Source organism: Cucurbita maxima, unplaced genomic scaffold (genome assembly GCF_002738345.1).
Source record: "Cucurbita maxima cultivar Rimu unplaced genomic scaffold, Cmax_1.0 Cma_Scf00059, whole genome shotgun sequence".
In the NCBI taxonomy this organism is placed as follows: domain Eukaryota; kingdom Viridiplantae; phylum Streptophyta; class Magnoliopsida; order Cucurbitales; family Cucurbitaceae; genus Cucurbita; species Cucurbita maxima.
The window spans coordinates 537,212-556,273 of record NW_019272075.1 but is presented as its reverse complement, the minus strand read 5'-3'; the positions used below and the strand labels follow the sequence as shown (position 1 = coordinate 556,273).

At 35.9% G+C, this 19,062-nt stretch overlaps 2 protein-coding genes across 3 annotated transcripts; one reads left to right on the top strand and one right to left on the bottom strand.

The window, feature by feature from the left end:
• Positions 1-7,650: 7,650 nt before the first annotated feature.
• LOC111471851 (probable carbohydrate esterase At4g34215) lies at positions 7,651-8,415 on the bottom strand. Its single transcript, XM_023117516.1, has one exon. The coding sequence runs from the start codon at positions 8,413-8,415 to the stop codon at positions 7,651-7,653; it is 765 nt and encodes a 254-aa protein (XP_022973284.1).
• A 2,047-nt stretch (positions 8,416-10,462) lies between these two features.
• Positions 10,463-19,062, top strand: LOC111471867 (kinesin-like protein KIN-14L). 2 transcript variants are annotated; one of them, XM_023117542.1, is made up of 20 exons: positions 10,463-10,798; positions 11,024-11,181; positions 11,273-11,419; positions 11,519-11,765; positions 11,954-12,045; positions 12,127-12,198; positions 12,632-12,730; positions 13,363-13,437; positions 13,810-13,891; positions 14,069-14,164; positions 14,268-14,441; positions 14,519-14,625; positions 14,850-15,025; positions 15,329-15,493; positions 15,698-15,948; positions 16,456-16,619; positions 17,472-18,133; positions 18,302-18,489; positions 18,583-18,783; positions 18,822-19,062. In XM_023117542.1, the coding sequence occupies exons 1-19, from the start codon at positions 10,726-10,728 to the stop codon at positions 18,666-18,668; spliced, it is 3,114 nt and encodes a 1,037-aa protein (XP_022973310.1). In that variant the 5' UTR covers positions 10,463-10,725; the 3' UTR covers positions 18,669-18,783; positions 18,822-19,062. The 2 variants fall into 2 exon arrangements, with proteins under 2 accessions (XP_022973310.1, XP_022973309.1); XM_023117541.1 differs by having other exon boundaries at positions 13,360-13,437.

Here is a 19,062-nt window from a genome sequence, read left to right as displayed (position 1 = left end):
TCTTGTCGCTTGGGGTCGCCAGCTCGAACGGCTTGCCAGTGCGGTAGGATGCCTGAGATAGAAAGGGGGTATGCCTCTACTTGCCGATGAGACACTTGTCGCATATCCTGTTCATGCCTTCGATTGTTGGCAAACAATGCACCATCTTCTCCTTCTGTAATTTTTGTAGGGCATGAAAGTTTAGGTGCCCGTACCTTGCGTGTCACCTCCAAGATACTTCTTCGGTCCTGGCCGAGAGGCTAACTAGTTGCTCTATCTCCAACTCCAGGATGTAAAGGCGGTTTGTCGTGCACCGAACTTGTGTGAGCAGCTGTCGTCGATCATCGCAGATCTTGAGTAGCCCGTGCTCGATGGAAATGTAGCAGCTGGCCTTATCGAGTTGACCTAGGCTCATAAGGTTAGCCTTGAGCCTCGAGATGAAGTAGACGTCGGTCAGCTTGTGATGCTTGCCTCCCTTGCCAACGAACAGGATGGTGTCGCGCCCTTCGATCTCGACGACGGAGCTGTCGTCGAACTTAACCATCCCGCGAATCCCCGAGTCAAGCTCGGAGAACATCAGGTAGGACTAATGCACTCACCATAAAAAGAACGTCAGGGAGAACTTAACCGTTCCGCGAATCACCTAAAGCTTTGATACCAACTGTAACGATATTAAATTTCATACCTGGTAGGCTAGTTAGGCCTAGGGTATATGTTAGCTAGCCGACGTAGTGGATTCATGTAGACATGTGTAATCCATGTGTAGAGATGTATTATGCATTCAACTCTACCCAAAAGAGGAAGTAGAGCCCAAGAAATTAGGTCCCATCGATGATGATACATGTTGTATGTGAATATATTTTCTCACCCGAATAATCGGGTCACTTGTTATTTTAAATACTCATCCTATGTTTAACACTTTTAGGTAAATGCAAAAGCTTCAGGTGTCACGGCCTAGAATGGTTGCCCTTAACCTACTTAGCAACATTTTTTTAGGTAAATGCAACGGCCTATAACCTACTAAGGCTCACGCATATCCCTGATAAGGAAGGGATTGTAAAATGATAATTTACCCGTCAGGATTCACTCTAACCAATTTTCTCAATTTTCACTCTTTAGTTTTCTATATCTTTCTTGAATGTCTTGTATTTATGTAACCAATTTTCTCTCAACCTCATCTACAAATTTCGTTTTCTAATATTCTCAATAAAATCTAAAAAATTCAATTTTAGAGAGAAAATCAAGTTTTAAACTTCTCGTCGAGGCTCGAGTGTTACAAATTCTCCGATCCTTCAAAACTTTCATTCTCAAAAGTTCTAATGCTCAATTACAAGAGTAGGATATCCTCTTATCTACTTTTCTTATCCAAGTTGCTACATTTTCTCGGCGGTAACTTTAACGACACATGACTATGGACATCCGCTCATAACACATCAACCTATGAACGATTAAGACGTATCAAACCACATAGTCCTCTTGGGAATAATTTCTCAGATTTCCTGTCCATGTACATGTTATCAACAACTAGGGTGCTCCTAGAGTTACCCCTGCCACTTACTTGGTTGACCTTAGTCGAAGTACTCCCTAATTAACTAAACGTAGGCTCCCATTTCTTGGGAGCTGCTCCAAAGGTTATCGGGGTTCACGTTCAATCATACCGTTCGTCACCTTTCGTTCATATTTCACATTTTAACCAATAATCCAACTAACAAGGTGAAATAGGGCTCCAAAACGGCCTCAATTACCTTAATCGGGGTTAATCGAGGTTGGAATGGTGGAAACTGGGCTAAAAATGGCAAACTGAGAATTCATCGAAAAAATTGTCGGAAAGCCGCTGGAACAGTCACCGGTAAGCTGCCGGAAAACTATCATAACGTTGCCGGGAAATTTTCCAATGATGTTTCTCTCTCCTCCGTTTGTCATTTTCAATGCCGATTTCCGCCCTTTTCCTTCTTCTTCTTCTCTATTTGTCTTCCCTCCTTCCTTACCTGGAGTTTCGTGGCTTGAAACAAACTCACATATCTATGGATGTGGTGGCTCTGTAACAACACCTTAACGAACACAATGTCCCTGGTTGTGTTACGCGTTCACTTCTCATGTTAAAATTCTATTGGTTTATTCTCCATGTAACTCAAATCTTTGTCGAGTTAGAGGGGCTCGTAGTCTATTATATGTATAGGGTCAATCACGTATTTACTCAACATCAATATGTGAACTACCTCGTGTACTCCTGAGAGGGAGGGAGGTAGGGCTAACTTATACGCTATGGACCAATTCACTCGAGAATTTCAAAAGGTCAAACGAAGCTAGGACTCAACTTGTCCTTGAGTCTAAACCTTAAGACATCTTCCATGGGTGCCAGCTTTAGGAATACCATGTCCCCTATCACAAACTCTAAGCTTTTATGCCTTAAATCGACGTAGTTCTTCTGTCTACTAAATTTTCTAGACAACCTCATTAATGACACGAACCAGCTCGAGTCCTACTAACTCTCTCTCATCTACCTCATTTCCAACATAAAGGGGATCTACACCATTTCCCATACAGGGCCTCAACTGATGTCATTCGGCGTTTTGTTTGTCCATCTGTTTAGATCACAAACTCACCCTAACAAGCTTGGCTACGTCTCTCTTCATGCTCCTCTACCAGAAGTGTTGTTCTAAATCTTGGTACATCTTAGTGCCTCTTGGGTGCATGGCAAATGACGAGTTATGTGCCTCTGTTAATTTTTTTTTTTTTTTTTTAACTCTTCTATTGTCGGGCACATGGCATCCCTGGCACAATAATCCTTCATCTGAGGACTTAGGATCCTCTTGTTGAGAGGTAATAATTCTCTGTCTAAGTGTAAGTTGTATTGTGAATCGAGACAGCTACACTATGACTCCCTCGGTCACTATAGCTATGTTGGCCCGCTCGAAATCTTTTTTTACCCTTACTTCTTTAGTAATAAGGGCCGACGAGTGGGTCATCTTTCTACTTAGGGCATCTATGGCTATATTTGCTTTTCTAGAGTGGTACTGTATATTTACATCATAATCCTTCACCAATTTTAACCATCTTCTCTACCACATATTTAACTCTTTCCAGTGAAGAAATATTTTAAACTCTCGTGGTTGGTAAAAATTTGGGTTTTCTCTCCATACCAGTAGTTTCGTACTTTTTCTCTTGCTTCACATTGCCAAGTTGTCATAATCTCCTTAATATCTTGCCTACTAACTCTTAATATCATAAATGAGTCTTTTATTTATTTTTTATATATATGAAATATACTTAGAATGGCGAATTAGGATCCACTAGGACAAAAATCAAGCATAGGGTCGAACTCTTCTTTGGTGTCAAGGTAATAGCTATGAATACTCATCGACTCTCGGGAAAGGCTAGAAGGAAGAATGGGACCTATTATGGGACATACAATGCATTACAGATGTATGATCATTACAATTCAACCGGGTTATTCTATTCCACCTCTTAGAAAGAAAAGAACTGAAAGAAAATTAATAGCATGACGATACATTTATACAAATTATCTCATACTATTATATATATATTATCCTTACATCATATACCCCTAAAAACAACTTTCATCTTGGAATGTGTAAAACTCTATCCTAAATCCGGGTACTTTTCTCTTATCATATCTCATGTTCCAATGTAATCTTCTTCATATACCGGGTTTCGTCTCATTATTTTGATCAAGACAATCTCTTTCTTGAGAAGGCTTTCAATTCGCAGATTAGGGTCTTATGAGGCTTCCCTTTGTAACTTAAATCCTTGTTAATTTGATAGAGTTCATAGTCCATTTCCGTGAACGAGGTCTGTCAAGTAGTACTAGTCTATATGCCGTTGAACTTTTCGTTAATTTATCTCCAAAATTTCATTTAAGCTAGGGTCCTTATATTCTATTTCCTATGATCGATGTCCAGACGCATCGAGTCATCTTTCTACTTGACCATTAATGTTGGCGCAACTCAAGGAGGGACTTTATGACGGATAAAGCCCTTACCCAATAAGCCTTGTAATTACGTCTCAAGTTCCTTTAATCCTATTGATGTCATGTTATAAGGCTTTGGGGACGGGGTATTCTTGGTAGGTCTTTCGAAAATACGTTCGAGAACTCATTTACTACTGGTACGTTTCCTAGGAACTTTTCTTTTCCTCTTACCTCTACGACACATGTTAATATAGTCCGACCACCTTGTTAAACTAATCTCTTTGCTTTCATCATCAAGACTACCTTTAGAGTAGTCCCGGTACTTGTGCCTTTAAACTCGAAGTTAGGACCCGCTAGTGGTGAGAATACCACTTTCTTTTTATGACAGTCTATACCAGCACGACTTTCCGCTAGCCAATCCATGCTTAGTATTACGTCGAAATCGGTCATCTTTACTAGTATTAGGTGTATGCTTAGAGTTTGGTTTGCTAATATTGCTTGGTCATTCTTTACTCGATCCTTAGTTACTAGGGTTCTAATTCGAACCCGGTCTCTAGCCTCGAGGCTAGCCCTCTTCAGTTTCACCTCATCCTCTTCCTCTAGTAGGGGTTGTCCCCTTCCTCGTTTTACTCTTTCCCGTGGTCTAGTCAGCATGATTCTAGAAACCAAGATAGTATCTCTTAAGTCTAAGGCTCATCACTATGCATATATACTATTAAAAATACATATACTAAAGTCACATTATATTGCAAACAAAATCACTCAACATGCAACAAATCACATCATAGTCTATAATAAATACATGAAATATCACAAAAATTTCAGTAATATCAACAGAAAAATGCATGCGAGTTCGAAAACGTTTCTCTTTTCTAATCTTGTTCAAGACGTACCTGACGGCGACAGGCCACGATGTTGGGACCATGGAACGTGTCAAGACTACATTATAGGCTAGTCTACAGAATCTAAAACCTAGAGCTCTAATACCGACTATAACAACCCTAAATTTTCACATACTCAAAGTCGCTACTAACGTCTCATGCTCATCTCTAATGCAGAAATATAACTCTTCAATTGAACATCATATATAATATAAACTTCAAAAACGCTCAAAACAACTTCTTTTCTAAAAAACACAGTCATGATCTTAGGTGTTTAAATACGAAATACTGATATTTAGAGAAAATAAAAACAAATACAAAATAATTTAAAACAATGAAATGAAAAATAACCTATTCTAACCTAACCTTCGCAGACGTATTTTAAAGTCTTGAGGAGGAGTTCGAAAGAGAAAGCCCAAAGACGATAATATCGGTTAGCGGTGGGTTTGGGCCGTTACATTCATAATCAATATATTACTCTCAATAACGAGAAGTTGGGCAATAATTATGTAAGTGATATGCCAAGTACATTCTAGAAATAATAAAGGAAAAAAAAAATCATAAAGAAAAAGAAGAACCAACCTACGCGACTTCCTGAGAAAAAAGTCGTCTTGATAACTGAAATGTTAGGTTCGTTGGGTTAGTGATCTGAATCAGAGTTCACCACCCAACTCAATCTAACACTCTATTTTTTGGGTTAGATTGTTTGGTTATTTTTTTAATTATTTCAAAAGTTGTACTAACCCACGATATATATTATATTAATAACTAAAATCCTAAAAAAATATTCTAATATTATTTTTAGATGGTTTCAACTAAAAAAAATGTCAACCTCCAACCTCCATAATGTTGTGTTTTAACAAATTCAAAATATTATTATTATTATTATTTTTTTTTGTAAAGACTAGAAAATTTTTTTTATTTCCTCTCTTATTTACTTAGGCTATTCAAAAGATTTGTTGTTTTTAGAATCTGTGTTCATTATTCACTCAGTGGAATCGGTTGTTGGATATTCTCAAGATAAAAGTCAGAATATGGTTGTTGGTGCATTGTGGCACACAAGTTAGGTGATGTGATGACTATACACTAAAATTAGATGCTTTCTTCAAGTTGAGAGAACTATTGAGAGTCTATTATGACATAGATATAAACAGATTACTATTTGTGTGACATAGATATAAACTGCTATTTGTATTCAGGGAGGAATTATTAGGTTTGATTTAGATTTGATTTAGATATTTGATTAAGATTTTCTTGTTTTCCGTGTATTCTGAAATGCTATATAATAGTCAATTTCATTCTTCAATAGAATGAGAGATTTCTCTCAATTCTTCTGATATTTTCGGTTCTCTCTATTTTCTACATTCTCTTGTCTACTTTCCTTACCCAAGTTGCTACATTGTCTCGTCGTAATTCTACCGACGCATGACTACTAACATCCACTCGTTACACATCAACCTATGGATGATGAAGACGTATCAAACCACATAGTCCTCTTGGGAACAATTCCTCGGGATCCCTATCCTTGTACATGTTTTCAACAATTAGGGTGCTCCTAGAGCTACCCGCCTTTGATGTTTCACCCTCCTAGGGTTTAATGGTCACAACTAGGGCTTCGTCATCCATTAGAGTGTAATTACTTCAAAATGTCATGAAGCCAAAAGGTGTATTTTAGAAAATTTTAGAAGGTTCATGAAAATCTTGAATATATCCTAGGCCCTAACTTGGTTTAGATTCCATTTTTATCTTAGAACAACTGGAAATCTTTGAATATATCTTTATTTCCTTACAAATAGGCCTTAAAAAAGTAGTAGATTGAAGATGTTTATGGGACATTTTGTCCCTAATTCTTGGTTTAGACTCCATCAATCTACCCACCATAAGGTTACATCAATTACCTTCGGGTCATTTTAGGTTTAGCTATTTAATCTTGACAAATTTTCATATATAATCTTCATTTTATCGTTACTTAGTCTCACATTTTACTGTAATCTTGTCTAATGACCCCATTTTACCTGGTTTAGCTACTTAACCTTGTCTAATGATCACATTTTACCTTACTTGGTTTAACTACTTAACCTTATATAATGATGGATGATGAAAATCCCACATCCGACTAATCTAGGGAATGATCGGGCAACCCAAAGCAAAACCATATGGACCATATCAGACATTTTATTGTCTAATGACCACATTTTACTCGTTTAACTACTTAACCTTGTATAATGACCACATTTTACTGTACCATATTTTACCGTTACTTAGTTTAGCTACTTAACCTTTTAACTACTTAACCTTGTTTAATGACCACATTTTACCGTTACTTGGTTTAGTTACTTAACCTTGTCTAATGACCACCTTGTTTAATGACCACATTTTACCATTACTTGGTTTAGCTACTTTTAACCTTGTCTTGCGAGTTGATTTTTTTGCTTATTTATGTATCCTTTTTCTTATTTAATAATAAAATTTTAAATAACATTCATTTATAAATATCTTTCCTTGTTTTTAAAATTTGGTATTATTTGTTTTTAATTGTGCAATCTCATTGCTACCATTACACAAAAATTAATATTTAGAACAACTTTTAAATATTCTTTAATTACTGCATTATTCTTTAAAAAAAAATATATATATTTTTTATTTAATATTAAAAAATTTCGAACTTTTTGGTAAATTAATCTATTTACCAATTTTGTTATAATAATATTTGAGCTTTAGTTTTTTTTTAAAAAAAAAACAAAGATAACATTTCCATGCTTATAATTTCACTGGCAGATAGATATGTGATTTAAATGATTTTATTGAGATAGAATAATAGATCAATGAATAGAGATTAGAGAATGACACATAATAAGATCATAGTAAATGACCATAGTGGGCGAGATATGTGTCAGCCAACCATTTGCCCAAAGCAATCTCAGTTGCGGTATTAAAATGACCATGATCCCAAGAAAAGCCTTCAAATGTAGTCAAGTTCATAGGCAACTCCCAAGAGTCAATAGTAATGATGTCTGGAAGCTCTTTCTGGACTGCATCTTCAGCTGCTCTCACTGCTGGCAAATTATGAGTATCGTGCTTCATAAAAAAGTCATAGAGGGCTATCTTAACAATAATGACAGGCAAGAATCTAGGTTTTATATCATTGCGGATGTCGGTGATGAACTTCTTTAAGTTGTCTTTGTATCTTTGAGCAGTGTCATTCATAGCCGCATCGCTTTCTCCTTGATACCAAAACAAAGCACGCACAACCCCACCTTCTTTTTCTGATGTTTTAATTCGTTCGATGAAATTTTGGTAAAAAGTTGCACTAGGATTGCTAGGGTTTTTAATCCATTGTTCAATTAAAGTGCCACCCCTAGCACAAGGAACTAAACCCACGATGCCTGCCTTTTGTCCAGCTTTTTCTTTCAACTGGTGAGCAAACGGTATCCCCGGACCAATCCCTGGAGTTTTCGTTTTGCCGACGTCAATCCCCAAATGGAGAGGTTCGTGTGCTATCTCCCATTGGCGCTCAGGGTTGAACCGTAGGATGGATGGGTCGGATTGACACTCTGATGGGACCTTCCCATCCCACACAAGTTCCCCCTTTGGAGTTTTCTCTACCCCACCTCGACCAGCCATGTTGCTCTGACCGGCAAGGATGAATATGTTTGTGGGAGAAGTAGCCCCTGAAAGGGAAGGGCTTAACAATATCGTACACATCAAGATTGATAGTTTCAGTAAAACCATTTTGACCCCTTGTGTCTGCCAATAGACACAGAAGAAGATAAGTATAAGGGAATTAAAAGCTACTTTCTGTATAAGGGGATTAAAAGCTACTTTCTGTGTCTATTAGCAGACACAACTACTCTCCCGTTCAAACTCTTATCACTCTCCTTCTATTTTATAATTGATCTATGCTTCTCCATTCCTTTGTGAGTGATCCTCACTTTTTATACTTAATTTTGATTCTATTTTTAGTATTATTTAAGTTTCAAAATCAGTTTCAATCGGTCAATATTTGTGGATTGAGAGTATTTTTCGATCTTAATAGTCTTAGATCACACCTAATTTGTTTCTATATATACAAGGATAAAAATAAAACTTCAACCCTGTATTCTTTTTTCATCTTCTTATATTGTTTCAAGCTCATACTTATAGTTTTCTAATATATCTAAGCTCATTCTTCTAAATGGATGAATATCGGAGGTTAAATGAAACCAAGTGAAACTGAACCTAAGAACGGTCTACCAAAGCGAGCTTAAGAGTATCAAGGAGAACCTAAACCGTCAATGAGCTAGAATTTGATGATATTTGTTCATGCATGAATAATACGTACTTTGTGGCCTTATTTATGTGCTATTATTTATGTTATGTGATCTGAATAATTTATGTGATGTATGTATGCATTTTCTTTTATCTTTGATTGTGACTGCTACGTTGATGTGACCATGTTCATGCTTTTCGAGACATTATGATGTAACATGTATGATAAGAATGAATGAAATACCATGAATATGTATGTACGACTCGGGTAGAATTTACAACATGACTAATATGGAAGTATTGCATCCATTATTTCGTTGAATCATGATTTTTAACGTGAGACCTCATACATGCGATATTATTCGTACTTCTTTCTTTTGTGTCGGTTTTCAGTAGTGTAAATGTGTACTAGTCCATAGTCGGCCTAGGAGTACGTTAACTAGCCAACATAGTGGATCCATGTGCATGTGTGTAATCCACGTGTAGAGAAGTAACTCAATACTCATCATATGTTTAATATTTTTCAAGTTTCTACTATAGTAATTTATTGATATTGATATGTAGTTTCGGTAGAATACTAGAGCTTAGCATTTTAGTTACCACTGAATTCCTCTCGAACATACACCGTCGTCTATTTATCTTCTATCGGCTACCAGTTTTCATGTGTTTATACTATCATTAATAAAGAAGCAATAACACACCTAAATGCTCAGATAAGTGGGAAAACGACATTCTTGAACCCATAAATCATACCTTCGATTCTTTCTCGATTCTTTTAAGGCTCTCAATAAAATCCTAAAAGTGTGAACTCAATATATATAGATCTATTGTGAAACAAGATGCCATTATTATAACTCATAATCCAGTTCAACCTGATAGAGTGATAGAGATATTCATAAATATTCTGATCAGGTAGTCAAATTCCAAATTTAGCAGTGGGCATAAATACGCTCTCTCGAGTTAAAACAAATAATATTTGTTAGCGGTGGGCTGGTGGGCTTGAGCTGTTACAAATGTTATCAAAACTAGATACTGGGTAGCTAGCGGTGGGCTGGTGGGCTTGAGCTGTTACAAATGATATCAAAACTAGATACTGGGTAGCGTGTCAGGAAAAACGTTGGCCTCCAAGAGGATAAATTGTGAGATCTCATATATGTGTGAGAGATGAATAAAACATTCCTTAAAATGATAGGTAAACCTTCCCTTATTAGAAAGATTTTAAAATCGTGAGACTAACTGCGATACCTAATGGGTTAAAGTAGATAATATCGGTTAGCGGTGAGATTGAATTCTAAGAACCCTAAATAATAAAATGGGGTATAGCAAGGCTTTTTCTTGCTCACGTGGCAGGTAAAAAGAGAACTTTATATTTCAAATTTGAAACTTCTTGGGCCCATTTTTTAAAATTCCCTCAAAAGGACTGTTCACCAACGGCTTGATTTCTCATATTAGGGTTCATCTCCAGAATTGTTCCTCTTCCTTTTACAGTCTCTCCGGCGATTTCGACTGTGGCATTTTCCGACTACCTCGTGGCGGTTGTTTGTTTATTTGATTTGGAAGACGACTCATCAATTACGGCCTAAAGAACTGCGTTCGCACCTGAAACCATACGTCCTAGGACAATAGAACTGCATTGCTTATTCATATTCAGTTTGATAGAATAGGAAGTAAGAAGGTTGCGTATCAATGGATTATTCTTCAATAAATGGACTCCATAATTTTAGTTTGACTCTCGCATCAAGAAGAGCTGAAGAAGCTGGTTGGTTTTCTTTTTCTTCCGTTCTGGAATCTTGTTGATCTATTCATTATTCATTGTTCCTTTTTTCCCCCTCCTTTATGCTACTTGTGAAGTAAGTAATCTTAGGTTACCAATCTTGTCCTAGTCTGATCTTGATTCCTGTGTTTTTGTAGATTTCTGATAGATGTGGTGGTTTGTATTTGAGAATCCTTTGGGTAATTAAATTCTAATTGTTTAATTTTACAGCTTGGAGGCGGTATGAAGCTGTTAGGTGGCTTGAAAGCTTTGTTGGCCCACTCGGCCTGCCTACTCAGCCATCAGAGATGGAGTTTATTTCTTGCTTGAGAAATGGCCTTGTCCTGTGTAATGCAATTAACAAGATTCAACCAGGATCAGTGCCCAAGGTTTTGTAATTGTTATTGATTTTCTTTTTGAAACTTGTGTGGCCAACTTCGTTTTCAGACCATCACTTATATTCTTGTGAATAAATTGAAGGTGGTGGATAACCCATGCCCTTTACAATCACTTACGTGGGAGTGTCAGCCATTGCCTGCCTATCAATACTTTGAGAACGTTCGGAACTTTTTGGTTGCTGCAAGAGAGCTAAATCTGCCTGCTTTTGAAGCTTCAGATTTAGAAAGGGTATTTTTCTTCAATTTGAATGTATGTGAGCTTTTCTGTTATATGTTACTGAGTCCTGAAACCATGACTTTTCCCCTGAAACCATGACTTTTCCCTTAGGATACATTTGAGGCAAAGGTAGTGGATTGTGTTTTGGCTTTGAAATCTCTTCATGAGTCCAAACAGATGAGTAATGAAAATGGATTTCACAAACACGTGAAATCATCTCCTCTGGTTTTACATTCTGCTAAGAAGACGCTTCCAAGACCTTTGTCCACAGTTTCATTGGGATCTTGTAGACGCTTGGATATGTCTGAGATGAGTGAGAAACAACGTCCTGTTGGAAGCGAAAATGCAGAACTTGAAGGTTTGAGCAGCCTTTCCTCCATTTATGCTTGTATTGTAGCACATTCATTCTAATTCGACTAGAAGATGCATGTAAAGATGATATGAGATAGAATTGAAAGTCAGCCTTTTCGATTATATGTTACTCTATCATGATTGAGAACTGGTTTTATCATACTCTTAACACTGTGTTTTCTGTGACTTGTCTAGAACTAATTGTCAAGTCACTCGTTGATTGCCTGGTTCAAGAAAAGGAAAATTTTGATGGGGACCTTCTTGTTTCTCTAAGAAATGGAGATAAGGTTGATTAAAAGTTTATTACTAATTTTAGGGTTAGTTTTTACTGGTTTTCTTTCTTTTATGACTTCCTAGCTTATATACAGGATCCCGTTAGGTTATTCCAAAAGGTTGTATCAATTTGTTCAGACAAATCGCTTCAAGAAAGCTTTTCAGAGGTCAGTTTTTTTAGATTGAGAAAATGTCTTACACTTCTACTTATTTTCTCTAAAAAACCATCTTGATGTTCCTAATATTATAAAAGTAAAAGTTGACCAGTTGGAATGTGAGACTCACTGTGAATTATGATGAATGAAAGGGACATCCATCCATCCACTTAGTATTGTTGTATGCTACTACATTAATCCAGTATCCTTATTATTAAGTATGATGCACATGATCCTGATCGTATGTCACTAAATTTCATCTAGTTATAGAAGATTTATGTTATACAACCATTTTCTTTATTTGCTTTCCAACCAGAAAGCTCAACTGCAAGTCTTTTGAAAATTGGATCTTGTTCATCTGAACATCTCTTTTTCCTTTGTCAAGTATGTTTTCATTAAAATTCTAACATAACTGAAAAGTATCTACCTTTTTCTTTTCCAAAAGTTTGATACAGGTTTAAAAGATGAATTAAAAGAAAGAAGCAGCTTCCTAGCCCGTTCAGATATAGTTTTAGATAACATTACGACCCTTGACAATTCACAGGTATGCATATTTTGTTTGTTTTGCTTTTCTTGAACTATATTGTTTTCTTTCTTCAAATGTAAATAATTCTTTAAGATTTGGGTAAAGAGTCTATTTGGTTGCTCAATTTCAAAATTGACAATTGAATACCTAAACCCATCAAATGATGGAAATCTGGGTTTGTGCATATTTGATAACATAAATAAGGGAGAAATCGCTTTATACCCCTAAACTTTGTGGGTTGGATCGATTAAAGCTCTATATAAATAATTGTATCAATTCATAGTTCAAATGGATAAGTTATTATATTCTCGATCATAAAGTCAGTTTACCGCTCGAACTGTTTTTGATAAGTGAATTAATTGTATTAGTTAAAGCTCTTAATTTTCATAAGTGAATTAATTTAACCTTTGTCATATTAGTTATTGAGTTAGTTGGTTAGTTACCTTTTAATTCAGGTAGTTAGTTTTGTAATAGCTGGACATTTTTATACACAAAACGTATTTATATTACCTCATACTAATCAATATGCATGCTGATTTATTACTCACAATGTTAATACTAATATAACTAGTTTGGATTGATATACCGAATATAATTTATTTTCAACTTCATCAAATATGCTAACGTCAGCTTGTGCATATTCCTAGAAGCGATGCAAAGCTTGCTACAAAAAGAAAAGCTGCAATCACAGCGAACTATTTTATACTCAAGAGAAGGAACTTTTGGTAATTTCTTGTCTTTCTCATCTAATCTGTATGCATTGTTTTTTTGGATGTTAACTGGTTTTCTCAGAAGCATGGAAATAGTGGAGGCCTGAATTATTGGTAAATTGTGTTGAAAATGGATGACTTGAATATGTTTTTTCATTGTTTCAATATAGCCATTCAAATATAATTTTTTTTAATATGATTTTGAAAATGCATTTATATTTGTTCTGTTTAGTTGGACTGTAGTCTTTTAGCTTTTTTATTGCTTCAAATTCTTAAGTACGAGGGTTCCATTTGAAACTCCAAATGATGCATAAATGAAATAGAGATATCACAAGTATGTGCCTCTATGAAGCTGGATTGTTATATAATATCTTCTTTATCATACAGGATCTCAAAGCTCTTCTATCTAAAACAAAGTTGGAATTTTATGACTTGCAGTCTCAGTTACAAAGAGACTTAAAGGACCTAGGTAATTTCGCAATTAGAACAACATTTTTCCTTTATTTGAATTAAGGAAGGCACTTGAAGTGCCTAAAGTTATATTTTTCATGAACCTATTGTCAATATTTGTCTTCTTTTTCCTCATACTTTCTTTCAGGGCTTGACTTTGTTGATAATTCTCAAGTCGTTTCTTTTTGGGTTTCAGAAAATCAAGTGCAAGAGCTATCAAATGCTGCTCTTGGTTATCATAATGTGGTTCAGGAGAATAGGAGCCTGTATAACACGGTCCAAGATTTAAAGGGTTAGTATGCCTAATGATACAGACGTACAAACAAATCTTTTGACTACCAATTTGATCATAGATCCTCAAATAATCAAAATGTTCTCATCTTTATTTTATTTAGGCAATATTCGAGTTTACTGCAGAATAAGACCCTCGTTCAATTGTTCATCAAAAGATGTGATAGAATTTATTGGGGAGGATGGTTCATTAATGGTATTAGATCCATTAAAATCCAAAAAATATGGAAGAAAGGCTTTTCGGTTTAATCGTGTATTTGGCCCAGCTGCAAAGCAAGGTATATCATTTATGGTAGTTTATCATGTTACTGCTACTCGTTTGCTGACAAGTGCTTCTTTTATTTATGTTGTTCAGATGATGTCTTTAAGGATATTCAACCATTAATTAGATCTGTGATGGACGGTTACAATGTATGCGTATTTGCCTATGGGCAAACTGGATCAGGAAAAACGCACACCATGGTAAGAAGATATCCGCGTTTGCAGATTTCATCTCATTCCAAGCATTTCCCTTTGTAAATAACTAATGCTTCGTAACAAAGAATGAAGTATCTTAAAAGAAAGTAATTGCAGAAGTCAAACCCATCCCAATAGAAAAAAAAAAGAAATACAATATGCAATTAGTTTACTAATGATTATGCATTCCTTGATTAGTTCTCCTTCCTAAATGTATTATATCTTGACAGAATGGTCCATCTGGTGGAGCTGACAAAGACTTTGGAATCAATTATCTAGCTCTTAATGATCTATTTCAGATCCAGAATGTAAGGAAGGACATAGATTATGAAATCAATGTCCAAATGGTTGAAATTTACAATGAACAAGTACGAGACCTTCTTGTTGCAGAATCATCAATTACCAAATATCCTTGCCCTACTTTCTATTTTATTTTATTTTTGTCAAAAATTCTGATTTGCCTAGATTCTATTTCTTTAAAAAGCAGATTTCTCGTTAGCTGTCCTTATATATGATTTTGTATCTTTTCTTTACATTTGATTCGTCACTATGAAATACCTTTGTTCTCGTGAAAATAAAACTACCTAATACCTCTGCCTGCCGTTTATTTTATTGTGAAAACTTCTCTAATCTATGGGCTCAGGTTAACTTTTAGATTTTTTTTGTGAATATTCTTTATGTTTGATTTTATATCTTTAACTAATTATAAATTAGAGATTCGAAGCTGTACTAGTGACACTGGATTGAGCCTTCCAGATGCAACCCGACATTCTGTCAAATCAACTGCTGATGTTCTCAATCTGATAAAACTTGGAGAGTTGAATCGTGCAGTGAGTTTCACTTCTATGAACAATCAAAGTAGCCGTTCACACAGGTCAACTATTATTGTGGCATGCTCACCCTTCTCTATTGTAATATTCAGTATATGTTGCTCCTGTTTAGTCATAACCTATTTCATATCCTGACAATTTAATATAGCTAGATTTTTTTGCATTATTGTAGTTAAATAATATGTTAGCTTGTTATCTAAATAAATCATGATTGGGATGTGTGACGATGTTTTTTCATGTGTCTGCAGTATTTTGACTGTTTATGTTCATGGAAAGGACAATTCTGGGAGCTCCATTCGCAGCTGCCTACATTTGGTAGATCTTGCAGGAAGCGAAAGGATTGACAAATCTGAGGTTACGGGAGATAGGCTTAAGGAGGCGCAGTATATTAATAAGTCTCTCTCTTGTTTAGGAGATGTGATCATGGCTTTAGCCCAAAAGAATTCTCATATTCCTTACAGAAATAGTAAACTCACACTTCTCTTGCAGGATTCTCTAGGTACAGTAATTGCTCTGATTGCCACTTTCTTTTACGGTTTTTTCTTTAATATTATAAAGTGATGGAGGTTGCCTTCGGTCTTCTAGTTATGATTAATATCAAGTGACATTGGATTAGATAGAGTAATATTGCGTTTGTTTCATGTTGAAGAGAGTTGATAACAAGTGGGGATTAACATAAAAGTGCATTTGGAAATATTACATTTGGTCCTTGAAATTTTACAGTCATAGGTAATATAAATATGCTTTCGGAAAGTACTATCAAATGCCTTATACCCGTTTTTGCCCAATCAAGTACTTCAAAAATACTTTTAAATGTGTACAACCAAGCATCAAAACATATTACTAACTTTATCTTTTTTCTAAAGTGCTTTATTTGTGTTCAAGCCTACCATTTTTAATCGTTTCTATTACGTTCTAATTTAACTTATTCCATTGAGAAGTTTCTGTATGATGATCCTTTGATCTAATATATTGACAAAGATTCTCTTGAAAATTTTCTCTGTAGGTGGACATGCCAAAACAGTAATGTTTGCGCATGTAAGTCCAGAAGAAGATTCTTTCAGTGAAACTTTAAGCACTTTGAAATTTGCTCAAAATGTTTCGACTGTTGAACTTGGTTCTGCTTGCTTGAACAAGGAAAGCAGTGAAGTCGTGCAACTGAAGGCTCAGGTAATCTTCAATGCAACTAATTCCCACAATGTACACTACCTCTAATCTAATGCTTTTTATTCTTTGTTTCATCATTTTAATTGTGTGTAAATTTTCCATCCCTAGTACTTCAATTCTCTCATGGTTGGATTATTTGTACGCGAATTCTTTTTTGTTAAGTTTTATCTTTTATTTTTATTTTTTATGCGTTATTTGGTCCCTGTACCAGTAATGTATTTTACCATCCTACTAAATGGTATTATTGCAAGATATTTACATAGTGCTTGCAATTTTCTATTTAGGTGTTGGCTGTCATGTTACTTTTAACCTAGTAGAGAAGGGACTGAAAAAAATGATTTACTCCAAATACTGTATCCATGTAAAACTAATGCATCCACGGGCCGATCTTGTTCGATTCCAAATTTAAACATAATTAAAATAGTGGGAATGGAACAAACCATGGAAGTCTCTCATACTGTTATTAAGTGAGTGAATGATAAACTATGTGATGCTACGTGGTTTATCTTATACATCAACAAAATTTTAATATGGATATCAAATTAAAGTTTAGGGATGAAATATAACTTTGAAAATTGCAAGGACAAAATTCATACGACCATAATGTTTCAGTGATGAGATGGATAATTTTCATCAAAGGTTTGGTTATATATTTGAATTTTTGTTCTCCAAGTGGCCACCTACATGGATGTGTGAAAGTGCTGTTTGATATTACTTTCCGCATATTTTGATTCTTACTGAAAATCCTATTATGTAGAAGTGCAATTAGGGCAATGGCCGCTGTTATGCATGTCTTTGCCCATTGTATGTTGTTAAATCCCTTTGATGAGATTATTTCTTCTTATCACTATACAGGTTGAGAATCTTAAGAAAGCTCTGGCTAATAATGAAGTTGAATGGGCCTCAAATAAGTCTAAGGCACCAAGATCACCAAGACAAGTAGCTGAGAGAACTCCTCCACGCCCTCGAAGGTTGAGCATTGAAAATTGCAGCAGTGCTAAGACCGAGTTACTGTCCAAAGAAGCGATGGGAAAGGGCTCGAAGACACCCTCTATACGCACCAGAAGATCGAGTTTGGAGGGTCCAAAATGTATTAACAACGATGGTTTACTGACGAAGCTAGTAGAAGATGGAAGTAAGAATCAGGCTCTGACATTCCAGAAATGTGGCATAATTCAAAACTCGGTAACAACCTCTAGAGTTTCTCATAGCATCAGTAATGGCACCGGTGCATTGGAGATGAACCATAAGGCTCCTGCTCGAAGTCCTCAAGGTGCTAGTTATATGAAGCGTACGATCGACACTAAAGGTACTCGAATCCCTAGCCTTCAGCTGCCGAAGACTCCTGAACCACCAAAGCATGTTAGAAATGACATCCAGAATCAAATGCAAAGCGATTCAATGTTTCCCACCGACGCCCAGACACTCAATCTGAATAGTACAGCAAGTGGAAAAGGGTCTCGAATAAGAAGATCCATGAGGACCATTGGGAAGCTGATTAATGGCTCTGAGAAGAGGCAGGTTCTATCTAAATTATTTTTCCTTGATGATATAATTTGGCGCTTTACGATGCATGCTAGGCCATCCTTGAGGCAATCGTCAATTTCAGCTGTGTTACTAAAAGGAGAAGAGTAATGTTTGTTTATAGATATGAATTTAACTAACTCTTCCCAGCAATGTTGCAGGAACCGACAGAATGTGACAGAATTGCATACCCCAATGCAAGCTACATCTACTTGTAATATTAATCTTGACATATCACCATTGACAACTAATTCAAGGATGCAAAGGAGGCAATCACTAACTGGCATCCAAATGACAGGGTCGAGCACATCTCGAAGATCATCTCTTGGAGGAAAACCAACTGATTCAAGTTAGTAAAACTCGATTTATGCAAGTTATTCATTGTTAAAACTGGACTCTGAGGCTCTGAGCTTAATGTTGAGCTTGATGTTGTGTTCTGCAGATGTTCAAAAAGTATTAGACACTAGAAATGCGAGGACCCCTCCTCCGATCCGTCAGTCGACCCAGGTAACCAAGCGGTGGCTGTAATCGTGTATAGAGCGGATGCTGGGGGAAGAGCGTGATTCAAGTTTGAGCAGAGAAGTGACTGGAGGTAATTTTTGTAGTATAGAGCTTTAAATTTAAAGCCATCATGTTGACTGATTTTCAGGTTAGAACAAAAAAGTGAGCAACGTAGAACAATTTAACTTTCACTGTCCATTTTTAGGTGGAGATGAACTCTCTTAGTTCTTTCCATCGTAGAATTGGTGTTGATTTCTTCTTTGTATAGCTAGAGATTTAGTTTTTCATGTAATCATTTAGTGTATGCTTGCCTTGCTCTCTGCTGTCCAAGAGAACTTACTGTAATTCTTCACAGCTTGATGAAAACTAAAATACCAGCTTGGGCCAAATGGATTTCAATGGAAAACCCATTTTTTGTGCA

Bases quoted from the DNA above. Each gene is read 5' to 3' on its own strand.
- LOC111471851 (XM_023117516.1), bottom strand. From the start codon at position 8,415: ATGGCTGGTCGAGGTGGGGTAGAGAAAACTCCAAAGGGGGAACTTGTG.
- LOC111471867 (XM_023117541.1), top strand. From the start codon at position 10,726: ATGGATTATTCTTCAATAAATGGACTCCATAATTTTAGTTTGACTCTC. The intron at 11,182-11,272 runs GTTTTGTAATTG...AATAAATTGAAG, and splicing joins AACCAGGATCAGTGCCCAAG to GTGGTGGATAACCCATGCCC. The intron at 15,494-15,697 runs GTCAACTATTAT...ATGTGTCTGCAG, and splicing joins CAAAGTAGCCGTTCACACAG to TATTTTGACTGTTTATGTTC.